Consider the following 12,546-nt stretch of genomic DNA (forward strand, 5'->3'; position numbering starts at 1 on the left):
CACAATTTCAACAGGTTTTACCTCCCGTGAAAATACGTTTCTCTCGTGAGTCCGTGCTTCCCTCGACACACAACAACACTTCCTCATTCTCCACCAATCACCTTTCAGACATGTAAACATTGGAAAAACTAACATCAAATCCAAACCACACAAACATAAAACATTTCCATTAGCTGGTCGTTACAGTATGAATTGATATATATAGCCTATTATTTACACACTATTGACAAGTTATTTACCGAAAAATTGACCATGGAAAAAGACTTTGATCACTGAAAACGGAAGTAAACAAAACACACACCATTGTCTGGAGCGTTGTCAGCATGTCTGTGATGTGGACGTAGTTTATATATATATATTGCAGATATACCCGCGGACAGCCATCTACAAAATGTGCAAATATTAAGAGGACAGTGGCTGCTTTGAAGAAGAGAAAGTGAAACTAGAGCAACAGCACCAATCAAGCGTGACGTCATGCTCGCTGCAGCCTCTTTAGTCAGCGACATGGAGGGACAGAAGTAGTCTCTAAACACGAGTACATTCGCCAATCTCCCGAATTTGGAGGTCTGAAGTGAAGTACTCATGTAGTCACTTATTACTTGGTCTCTTTGTCATGCTAAATAATTGTTACAGATTAAAAATTCATTGTATTTAATAATGATTAATCACAATCTGATGTATTTTGTTTGACATCACTAATAATAATAATAATAATCAAAAATCTCAATTGTCATTTCAGGAGCCTGAAGAGTCTCCCTTAGTGTCCGTGGTTCCTCAAGTGGCAGAGGAGTCCTTGGCCAAGCCTTCAGAGCCAGAACCTGCCCCCCAACAGGATCAGGAGGAAACCCCTTCCATTTCACAGGTGGAACAGGAGATGGTGGATTTGGTAAGTCTCCTTTTTAGTTGGTATTGACTTTTTGCTTTGTTCAATGATGTAAAGAAGAAGTCAATGTATTGATGCACAGACTGGTCAGAAGTAGTCTCTAAACACGAGTACATTCTATAATAACACCAGAAGAAGATGCTACATTTGCTGCTAGTTGTTAGTCATTAAAAGTCTGTAAACACTTGAAAACAATCTCAACAAAGTACTTTGTACAAAAAGCAGCAATGTGCTCTACATACAACACACAAAGATATGTTTCAAAGGGCCAATTTATTTTGGGCCAGCCAGAACAAATTGACAAAACTATTTTAAATAGCTGCAACATAACATACATAAGTAACAAACAGCATAATAACAACATGTCACAACATAGCTGTTAAACTGGCTTCACCCAAGGAAGGCACACATGACATGATTATATGTCATGTCACTATATACAGCACACATACTGCTATACACAAGCCTAACCAGGCGTTTTTTTCTCTCAAGGAATTGTGAAATAAAATCATGTCTTCATGAGATCAACACTGTACTGTGCCCAGAAGACTCTACGCATTTCCCCAGTTTTAGTTTAGAGATAAGGAAAGATTGGCCTGGCCCACTAGGATCCCTCTTTATGTTTGTGAACTTTATAGTCTATACATTTAGAGTGATGTGATTATCAAACACTCTAGAAGTCTAGAATGAAAGAGTATATAAGAATTGACAGAGTGTGTACCTTCAGTGCTAAATGATGAGCAGAGGCAGAGTTTGGTGTGTCTTCTTTAGCTTGCTTTCCATGTTTATGTACTCACTGTCCACTGTGTCCAGCTGCCTGAAAGTGGGTGACTCCACTGTAGAAATAGCCTGCATGTCTTCTAGCACATACGCTGCAATGGCTCTATCAATGTTGTCCTGGCTAGCAGTCCCTCCTTTAAAATCCAGCCGCTGTGTGTCTCTCTTTACTAGCTTCATCGAAGTATGTTGCTTTTGAAGGTGTTTCAGCAGATTTTAATTGCTATTTTGGGCAGTAGATGGGATGTTTGATCCAAGACACAACTTACATTTAGCTAAAGTTTTCTTTTCTTGGTGCTCGACAAAAGAAAAGTAGTGAGAATATCTCCATGTTAAGAAACTCGACTTCTGCTCCGCCATGATGTTTCGTTAGTAAACACAGACACGCCCCCCGCCCCCACAAACAGCACGCGGCGCGCCTCTTCCTTGAGACACAGATTCAGAAGGATGACACTGCAACTCTCCAATAAAACACACTCAGATCTTCTGTTTCTAGCTGATATTGCGTTATTTTATGTTATTTTTTTATGTAGTAACGCATCATGTAGTAACGGTAACTGAGTTACTGAATATAAAAAATAACGCGTTAGACTACTAGTTACCGCCAAAACTAACGGCGTTACAGTAACTTTGTAGCGCGTTAGTCCCAACACTGCTTATTACTTGGTCTCTTTGTCATGCTAAATAATTGTTACAGATTAAAAATTCATTGTATTTAATCATGATTAATCATAATCTGATTTATTTTGTTTGACATCACTAATATTAATAATAATAAAAAATCTCAATTGTCATTTCAGGAGCCTGAAGAGTCTCCCTTAGTGTCCGTGGTTCCTCAAGTAGCAGAGGAGTCCTTGGCCAAGCCTTCAGAGCCAGAACCTGCCCCCCAACAGGATCAGGAGGAAACCCCTTCCATTTCACAGGTGGAACAGGAGAAGGTGGAATTGGTAAGTCTCCTTTTTAGTTGGTATTGACTTTTTGCTTTGTTCAATGATGTAAAGAAGAAGTCAATGTATTGATGCACAGACTGGTCAGAAGTAGTCTCTAAACACGAGTACATTCTATAATAACACCAGAAGAAGATGCTACATTTGCTGCTAGTTGTTAGTCATTAAAAGTCTGTAAACACTTGAAAACAATCTCAAGTACTTTGTACAAAAAGCAGCAACAAATAAAATTATGGCAAAATGATAAAAAAAGATAAATGTTAATATTAATAACAGATTTGTTATAAATGTATGTATACATTTGTTAAGCCTTTTTAAAGAAAATCATAATAATAGCAAATTATGCAAATTACTCTGATGTCATGACCAAGCCTATAACCACGCCCCCACAGGCATCATGGCAGCGTAGGTAAAGCTGGTGTATCATCCATGGTCCTTCACTCACTTTCTTCCTTGTCATGGTTGAAAACAAAGCTATAAGATTCAAGCTAACACCAGCGAGTAAAACAGATGTTTTAGGGGATTGTTGTGGCATTTGCTACGCCATTTAGTGGCTGGGATGTTTGTAACTAAAATGTTTGCTTTAAGCATCACAATTAGCCGAGATGCAGCTCCTATCTCAAAATGTTTTTAAGTTGAGTTACCATGTCTGTATCTTTCAGTGTCATTAAGGCAATACAATCAATGCTTTAACCATCGTTATTGATCTGATTATGTTTATGACATTAAGCTCAAAATGACTGCAATGCATTTGGAGCACTTAGTCTCAGCGTGGACAAGCTGCAGAAGCAAACATGTCCATATGGAAGACACAAACATGGGATATTTGTGTACTTAAAACAACAAAACAACTACACACTTGTCTTGAAATAACACATCAGTAAAAGAAAAGTAGTTCCAATAATGTTGGTAAATGTTTGAGGGAACATCAACATGATGTCAAAGATGTTTCATAAACATGAGAAGCATACTTGCCAACCCTCACGAATTTTCCGGGAGACTCACGAATTTCAGTGCCTCTCCCAAAAATCTCCCGGGACAACCATTCTCCCGAATTTCTCCCGATTTCCAGCCGGACTTAAGGCACGCCCCCTCCAGGTCCGTGCGGACCTGAGTGAGGACAGCCTGTCGTCACGTCCGCTTGGCCAACCAAAAAGTAACCACAGAACACTATACCGTATAGTGTTCTGTGGTTACTTTTTGGTTGGCCAACGGTTTACGTTGTATTGCGCACCCTGACGGCAAGTGTGAGAGTCGGTTCTGAAGTATGAAGTAAAGAGACATAACTTCATCACCTCGCCTGGTTATTGACTCCAACCCAGAATGTTACACTGCACATACCTATGCTCCTTCAAAGGCTGTGCTACTGGCTGCAAAGCATTGCACTTTCAAATACAACAATGAGTAGAGAGGAGTGTTATGTGTGTAAATAAATGAACACTGAAATTCAAGTATTTATTTTATTTATATATATATATATATATATATATATATATATATATATATATATATATATATATATATATATATATATATATATATATATATAGCTAGAGGCTTCACGGTGGAAGAGGGGTTAGTGCATCTGCCTCACAATACGAAGGTCCTGAGTAGTCTTGGGTTCAATCCCGGGCTCGGGATCTTTCTGTGTGGAGTTTGCATGTTCTCCCCGTGACTGCGTGGGTTCTCTCCGGGTACTCCGGCTTCCTCCCACTTCCAAAAACATGCACCTGGGGATAGGTTGATTGGCAACACTAAATTGGCCCTAGTGTGTGGATGTGAGTGTGAATGTTGTCTGTCTATCTGTGTTGGCCCTGCGATGAGGTGGCGACTTGTCCAGGGTGTACCCCGCCTTCCGCCCGATTGTAGCTGAGATAGGCTCCAGCGCCCCCCGCGACCCCAAAAGGGAATAAGCGGTAGAAAATGGATGGATGGATGGATGGATGGATGGATAGCTAGAATTCACTGAAAGTCAAGTATTTCTTTTATATATATATATATATATATATATATATATATATATATATATATATATATATATATATATATATATATATATATATATATATATAAATAAATAAATAAATAAAAATATATGTATATACAGCTAGAATTCACTGAATGTCAAGTACCGGTATTTATTTCATTTATATATATATATATATATATATATATATAAAATAAATACTTGACTTTCAGTGAATTCTAGATATATATACAGTATATATATTATATATATATATATATATATATATATATATATATATATATATATATATATATATAAGAAATACTTGAATTTCAGTTAATTCTCGCTATAAATATACTCCTCCCCCCTTAACCCCAACAGATTAAAAATTCATTGTATTTAATAATGATTAATCACAATCTGATTTATTTTGTTTGACATCACTAATGATAATAATAATAATCAAAAATCTCAATTGTCATTTCAGGAGCCTGAAGAGTCTCCCTTAGTGTCCGTGGTTCCTCAAGTGGCAGAGGAGTCCTTGGCCAAGCCTTCAGAGGCAGAACCTGCCCCCCAACAGGATCAGGAGGAAACCCCTTCCATTTCACAGGTGGAACAGGAGAAGGTGGATTTGGTAAGTCTCCTTTTTAGTTGGTATTGACTTTTTGCTTTGTTCAATGATGTAAAGAAGAAGTCAATGTATTGATGCACAGACTGGTCAGAAGTAGTCTCTAAACACGAGTACATTCTATAATAACACCAGAAGAAGATGCTACATTTGCTGCTAGTTGTTAGTCATTAAAAGTCTGTAAACACTTGAAAACAATCTCAAGTACTTTGTACAAAAAGCAACAACAAATAAAATTATGGCAAAATGATAAAAAAAGATAAATGTTAATATTAATAACAGATTTGTTATAAATGTATGTATACATTTGTTGAGCCTTTTTAAAGAAAATCATAATAATAGCAAATTATGCAAATTACTCTGATGTCATGACCACGCCTATAACCACGCCCCCACAGGCATCATGGCAGTGTAGGTAAAGCTGGTGTATCATCCATGGTCCTTCACTCACTTTCTTCCTTGTCATGGTTGAAAACAAAGCTATAAGATTTAAGCTAACACCAGCGAGTAAAACAGATGTTTTAGGGGATTGTTGTGGCATTTGCTACGCCATTTAATGGCTGGGATGTTTGTAACTAAAATGTTTGCTTTAAGCATCACAATTAGCCGAGACACAGCTCCTATCTCAAAATGTTTTTAAGTTGAGTTACCATGTCTGTATCTTTCAGTGTCATTAAGGCAATAAAATCAATGCTTTAACCATTGTTATTGATCTGATTATGTTTATGACATTAAGCTCAAAATGACTGCATTGCATTTGGAGCACTTTGTCTCAGCGTGGACGAGCTGCAGAAGCAAACATGTCCATATGGAAGACACAAACATGGGATATTTGTGTACTTAAAACAACAAAACAACTACACACTTGTCTTGAAATAACACATCAGTAAAAGAAAAGTAGTTCCAATAATGTTGGTAAATGTTTGAGGGAACATCAACATGATGTCAAAGATGTTTCATAAACATGAGAAGCATACTTGCCAACCCTCCCGAATTTTCCGGGAGACTCACGAATTTCAGTGCCTCTCCCAAAAATCTCCCGGGACAACCATTCTCCCGAATTTCTCCCGATTTCCAGCCGGACTTAAGGCACGCCCCCTCCAGGTCCGTGCGGACCTGAGTGAGGACAGCCTGTCGTCACGTCCGCTTGGCCAACCAAAAAGTAACCACAGAACACTATACTGTATAGTGTTCTGTGGTTACTTTTTGGTTGGCCAACGGTTTACGTTGTATTGCGCACCCTGACGGCAAGTGTGAGAGTCGGTTCTGAAGTATGAAGTAAAGAGACATAACTTCATCACCTCGCCTGGTTATTGACTCCAACCCAGAATGTTACACTGCACATACCTATGCTCCTTCGAAGGCTGTGCTACTGGCTGCAAAGCATTGCACTTTCAAATACAACAATGAGTAGAGAGGAGTGTTATGTGTGTATATGTGTAAATAAATGAACACTGAAATTCAAGTATTTATTTTATTCATATATATATATATATATATATATATATATATATATATATATATATATATATATATATATATATATATATATATAGCTAGAGGCTTCACGGTGGCAGAGGGGTTAGTGCATCTGCCTCACAATACGAAGGTCCTGAGTAGTCTTGGGTTCAATCCCGGGCTCGGGATCTTTCTGTGTGGAGTTTGCATGTTCTCCCCGTGACTGCGTGGGTTCTCTCCGGGTACTCCGGCTTCCTCCCACTTCCAAAAACATGCACCTGGGGATAGGTTGATTGGCAACACTAAATTGGCCCTAGTGTGTGGATGTGAGTGTGAATGTTGTCTGTCTATCTGTGTTGGCCCTGCGATGAGGTGGCGACTTGTCCAGGGTGTACCCCGCCTTCCGCCCGGTTGTAGCTGAAATAGGCTCCAGCGCCCCCCGCGACCCCAAAAGGGAATAAGCGGTAGAAAATGGATGGATGGATGGATGGATAGCTAGAATTCACTGAAAGTCAAGTATTTATTTTATATATATATATATATATATATATATATATATATATAAATAAAAAAATATATATGTATATATAGCTAGAATTCACTGAATGTCAAGTACCGGTATTTATTTCATTTATATATATATATATATATATATATATATATATATATATATATATATATATATATATATAAAATAAATACTTGACTTTCAGTGAATTCTAGATATATATACAGTATATATATATATATATATATATATATATATATATATATATATATATATATATGTATATATAAGAAATACTTGAATTTCAGTTAATTCTCGCTATAAATATACTCCTCCCCCCTTAACCCCAACAGATTAAAAATTCATTGTATTTAATAATGATTAATCACAATCTGATTTATTTTGTTTGACATCACTAATGATAATAATAATAATCAAAAATCTCAATTGTCATTTCAGGAGCCTGAAGAGTCTCCCTTAGTGTCCGTGGTTCCTCAAGTGGCAGAGGAGTCCTTGGCCAAGCCTTCAGAGGCAGAACCTGCCCCCCAACAGGATCAGGAGGAAACCCCTTCCATTTCACAGGTGGAACAGGAGAAGGTGGATTTGGTAAGTCTCCTTTTTAGTTGGTATTGACTTTTTGCTTTGTTCAATGATGTAAAGAAGAAGTCAATGTATTGATGCAGACTCTAGATGAGCTGGATGTAGACCTGGACAACATGGAGCTGGATGACATCTACACCTCAGACCTCAACCTGGACGAGGACTTTCTAGACGACGACTAGAGACTGGAGTTTATTTCATTGTACTTAAATATGATATTGTCCACAACTACAGAGTAAAGTCATGTTTTATTCTCAGAGGAATGGTAAACCTCACCTCTATGTTTCTAACTCTCCATTTTGTGCACCATTTATTGATTGTTGGAGATCTTCCACTTTATTGGAAGTGTTATGTTTATTTGTTTTGTCTCGTCTGCCATGAAGAATCACCGTTCAATAAACTTTCTGTACATATTCAACTTTGACTTCATTCCATATTCAAGTGAAGGCTGGTGAGAGGGAGGAAGTACTTCAGCTCATGTTCATCTGTACAATATAGACATGTCTTATTGTGCTACATCAATACAGGCTGCACCTTAATAAATACTTCATAATGCCATTTTTATTGTATACAACTGAAACTGGTCTTACCTTTGTGTGTAAGAAGTCCATGCACCTGTCCCCCTTTAGGAAGGTGTTACTCTGGAAAAGTCAATATTTTCTTTCGGCTAATCACACCTGACTGCTGATTGGTCAGCTGCTGTCAATCATTGTCATGTTGACAAGAGGGCAGGCCCAGAAAGCCAATCAGTGAGCTTGTAGGAAGTCCAAAGGGACGAGTTTCAACCTGAGTGGACACTTTCCATCTGACACTAGTGTTTTACTTGTCTCCATTCAATAGTGCAACCTTATCTTTGGATGTTAAAAAATGCACGGGACAAAAACTGCTTTTTGACAAAGTGCAGGAGACTACATTTCTGCTGTATTTTTGCCCTCACTTTTTCGTGTTAATTAAAGATGTTTTTTCATGTTTCAATATCCAATTCTTTCACAGGTTAATGATACATTGGCACTCATTGGACAATATCTCAAGGCCAAATAGGACATAAAACAGGGCTATTCAACTACACAATGAAGAGGGCCACAGTTTCAAGAGCCCAAGTGTTCAGGGCCGGACATCGAAATGTGGATGTTTTGTCAGAAAGTGTCTGTGCAGGTTATAATTCTTTGAGACTGTGTTTACTTCATTAAAAAGTAAACACATGGGCTTTCACACTGCACTGTCAATACATTCATTATTCTGCCCTCGCTACTTGTTTCCAGCGTGTGCAGATATTTAAGAAAAATTAGCTCCAGTTTTTGTTGAGAATTGATTTTGCTTCTTTTGAATTATTTTACTTTGTTTTATTTCTTTACACTTCTTCCTTCATTTAGGTTTGTAAGACTGAAAATATAAACATAAAATAAACAAAAGTATACCGTCCATTGTGTATTTTGCATCAATAAAATAGGTTTAGTCTTGATATATTCGCACAAACTATAAATGTTTGCACACAGAAATTTCCCAACATTCACACACCAAACATGTGACTTATCACTATTAGCCTTGTCGCCCTCTACTGGTCACATTTAGCACTGCATGTATTAGACGAGGTTTGCTCGTTACTCAGACAAAAAACAACACAGCCACGAACACAAAAGACATCACAAAGTCATCAATTTCAATACAAAACAAATTAAACATATTCATGCACAAATGATATCTACTTAGAAATGTTTGACCAAGTTTGGTGATGAAACTTACACGCTGGGATTTCTACCATTGTTGCTGCTTGTCTGAATCAATGTGTCCGTCACTTAAAAGGTCCGACGGGAAACAATGACACTAACACTATTTTGTTGTCCAGTCTTTGTTAAAAGTCCCGTTTTTGCTATTTATTTAAAAATTTTTTATCCAGGGTAGAATGAGTAAGTCTTCTTCTACTTACCTTACTGCTGCGTCACTGTGACGCATATGTGTCACTGTTGCCCCCCTATATATATATATATATATATATATATATATATATATATATATATATATTTGGTGGACACCGGCGGTGAGGGATGCCGTCAAGCTGAAGAAGGAGTCCTATCGGGTTCTTTTGGCTCATAGGACTCCTGAGGCAGCGGACAGGTACCGACAGGCCAAGCGGTGTGCGGCTTCAGCGGTCGCGGAGGCAAAAACTCGGACATGGGAGGAGTTCGGGGAAGCCATGGAAAACGACTTCCGGACGGCTTCGAAGCGATTCTGGACCACCATCCGCCGCCTCAGGAAGGGGAAGCAGTGCACTACCAACACCGTGTATGGCGAGGATGGTGTTCTGCTGACCTCGACTGCGGAAGTTGTGGATCGGTGGAGGGAATACTTCGAAGACCTCCTCAATCCCACCAACACGTCTTCCTATGAGGAAGCAGTGCCTGGGGAATCTGTGGTGGGCTCTCCTATTTCTGGGGCTGAGGTTGCTGAGGTAGTTAAAAAGCTCCTCGGTGGCAAGGTCCCGGGGGTGGATGAGATCCGCCCGGAGTTCCTTAAGGCTCTGGATGCTGTAGGGCTGTCTTGGTTGACAAGACTCTGCAGCATCGCGTGGACATCGGGGGCAGTACCTCTGGATTGGCAGACCGGGATGGTGGTTCCTCTCTTTAAAAAGGGGAACCGGAGGGTGTGTTCTAACTATCGTGGGATCACACTCCTCAGCCTTCCCGGTAAGGTCTATTCAGGTGTACTGGAGAGGAGGCTACGCCGGATAGTCGAACCTCGGATTCAGGAGGAACAGTGTGGTTTTCGTCCTGGTCGTGGAACTGTGGACCAGCTCTATACTCTCGGCAGGGTCCTTGAGGGTGCATGGGAGTTTGCCCAACCAGTCTACATGTGCTTTGTGGACTTGGAGAAGGCATTGGACCATGTCCCTCGGGAAGTCCTGTGGGGAGTGCTCAGAGAGTATGGGGTTTCGGACTGTCTGATTGTGGCGGTCCGCTCCCTGTACGATCAGTGTCAGAGCTTGGTTCGCATTGCCGGCAGTAAGTCGGACACGTTTCCAGTGAGGGTTGGACTCCGCCAAGGCTGCCCTTTGTCACCCATTCTGTTCATAACTTTTATGGACAGAATTTCTAGGCGCAGTCAAGGCGTTGAGGGGATCTGGTTTGGTGGCTGCAGGATTAGGTCTCTGCTTTTTGCAGATGATTTGGTCCTGATGGCTTCATCTGGCCAGGATCTTCAGCTCTCACTGGATCGGTTCGCAGCCGAGTGTGAAGCGACTGGGATGAGAATCAGCACCTCCAAGTCCGAGTCCATGGTTCTCACCCGGAAAAGGGTGGAGTGCCATCTCCGGGTTGGGGAGGAGATCTTGCCCCAAGTGGAGGAGTTCAAGTACCTCGGAGTCTTGTTCACGAGTGAGGGAAGAGTGGATCGTGAGATCGACAGGCGGATCGGTGCGGCGTCTTCAGTAATGCGGACACTGTATCGATCCGTTGTGGTGAAGAAGGAGCTGAGCCGGAAGGCAAAGCTCTCAATTTACCGGTCGATCTACGTTCCCATCCTCACCTATGGTCATGAGCTTTGGGTTATGACCGAAAGGACAAGATCATGGGTACAAGCGGCCGAAATGAGTTTCCTCCGCCGGGTGGCGGGGCTCTCCCTTAGAGATAGGGTGAGAAGCTCTGTCATCCGGGGGGAGCTCAAAGTAAAGCCGCTGCTCCTCCACATGGAGAGGAGCCAGATGAGGTGGTTCGGGCATCTGGTCAGGATGCCACCCGAGCGCCTCCCTAAGGAGGTGTTTAGGGCATGTCCGACCGGTAGGAGGCCACGAGGAAGACCCAGGACACGTTGGGAAGACTATGTCTCCCGGCTGGCCTGGGAACGCCTCGGGATCCTCCGGGAGGAGCTGGACGAAGTGGCTGGGGAGAGGGAAGTCTGGGCTTCCCTGCTTAGGCTGCTGCCCCCGCGACCCGACCTCGGATAAGCGGAAGAAGATGGATGGATAGATGGATATATATATATGAATATATATATATATATATATATATATATATATATATATATATATATATATATATAATTACTTGTTTTTAACACTTTAATGACTGAGACCCTTTTGGGTCCCTGGGTTCTTTACATTCACCAAAATTATATTTACTTTCAACGCTTTAATACCTATTGGTCAAGTTCAATTCAATCCATTGACATTGTTTTATTTTTTTTAATGTTTTAAGCCATTGTTGTTAAATAAAACCCTGGAGCCTATCTCAGCTGCATTCGGGCGGAAGGCGGGGTACAAACTGGACAAGTCGCCACCTCATCGCGGCAGCAGCAACAACAAATGCGATTCTGCACAATACATGTAAGGCATTCAGATGAACAAAAATGAATAAATAAAATTAAAATAAATATAGCCCGAATGTAGCTGAGATAGCCCCCCCCCCCTGCGACCCCGAAAGGGACAAGCGGTAGAAAATGGATGGATGGAATAAATAAAATTAAAATAAATATAGCCCGAATGCAGCTGAGATAGGCTCCAGCCAGGGGCGCCGAAAAGGGGGGGTAAAGGAGACGGATTCTAGGGGCCCATGATGGAGGGGGGCCCAGAGAGGCCCCTAATGATGATGAAATTATAATACAGAAAAAATAATGACACTGTGTTGGGGGCCCTGTAAAGATTATTTTCATGGGGCCCAAAATCCCTAGCGGCGCCCCTGGCTCCAGCACCCCCCGCCACCCTGAAAAGGACAAGCGGTAGAAAATGGATGGATGGATGGATAGCCCGAATGCAGCTGAGATAGGCTCCAGCACCGCCGCGAC

At 40.7% G+C, this 12,546-nt stretch overlaps 1 protein-coding gene across 2 annotated transcripts in view; it reads left to right on the top strand.

Annotated features, from left to right (window-relative positions):
- LOC133589369 (coatomer subunit beta'-like) overlaps positions 1 to 8,188 on the top strand; it is a 64,554-nt gene extending 56,366 nt beyond the window's left edge. The window contains exons 21-25 of one of the 2 annotated variants that reach the window (XM_072912882.1): positions 740 to 886; positions 2,461 to 2,607; positions 5,064 to 5,210; positions 7,630 to 7,776; positions 7,854 to 8,188. In XM_072912882.1, the coding sequence (XP_072768983.1) occupies positions 740 to 886; positions 2,461 to 2,607; positions 5,064 to 5,210; positions 7,630 to 7,776; positions 7,854 to 7,952 (687 nt within the window). In that variant the 3' untranslated portion in view covers positions 7,953 to 8,188. The remainder of the gene's footprint in view (positions 1 to 739; positions 887 to 2,460; positions 2,608 to 5,063; positions 5,211 to 7,629; positions 7,777 to 7,853) is intronic. The other variant, XM_072912883.1, reaches the window with a different exon arrangement.
- Positions 8,189 to 12,546: the final 4,358 nt, after the last annotated feature.

Source organism: Nerophis lumbriciformis, linkage group LG03 (genome assembly GCF_033978685.3).
Source record: "Nerophis lumbriciformis linkage group LG03, RoL_Nlum_v2.1, whole genome shotgun sequence".
NCBI lineage: Eukaryota > Metazoa > Chordata > Actinopteri > Syngnathiformes > Syngnathidae > Nerophis > Nerophis lumbriciformis.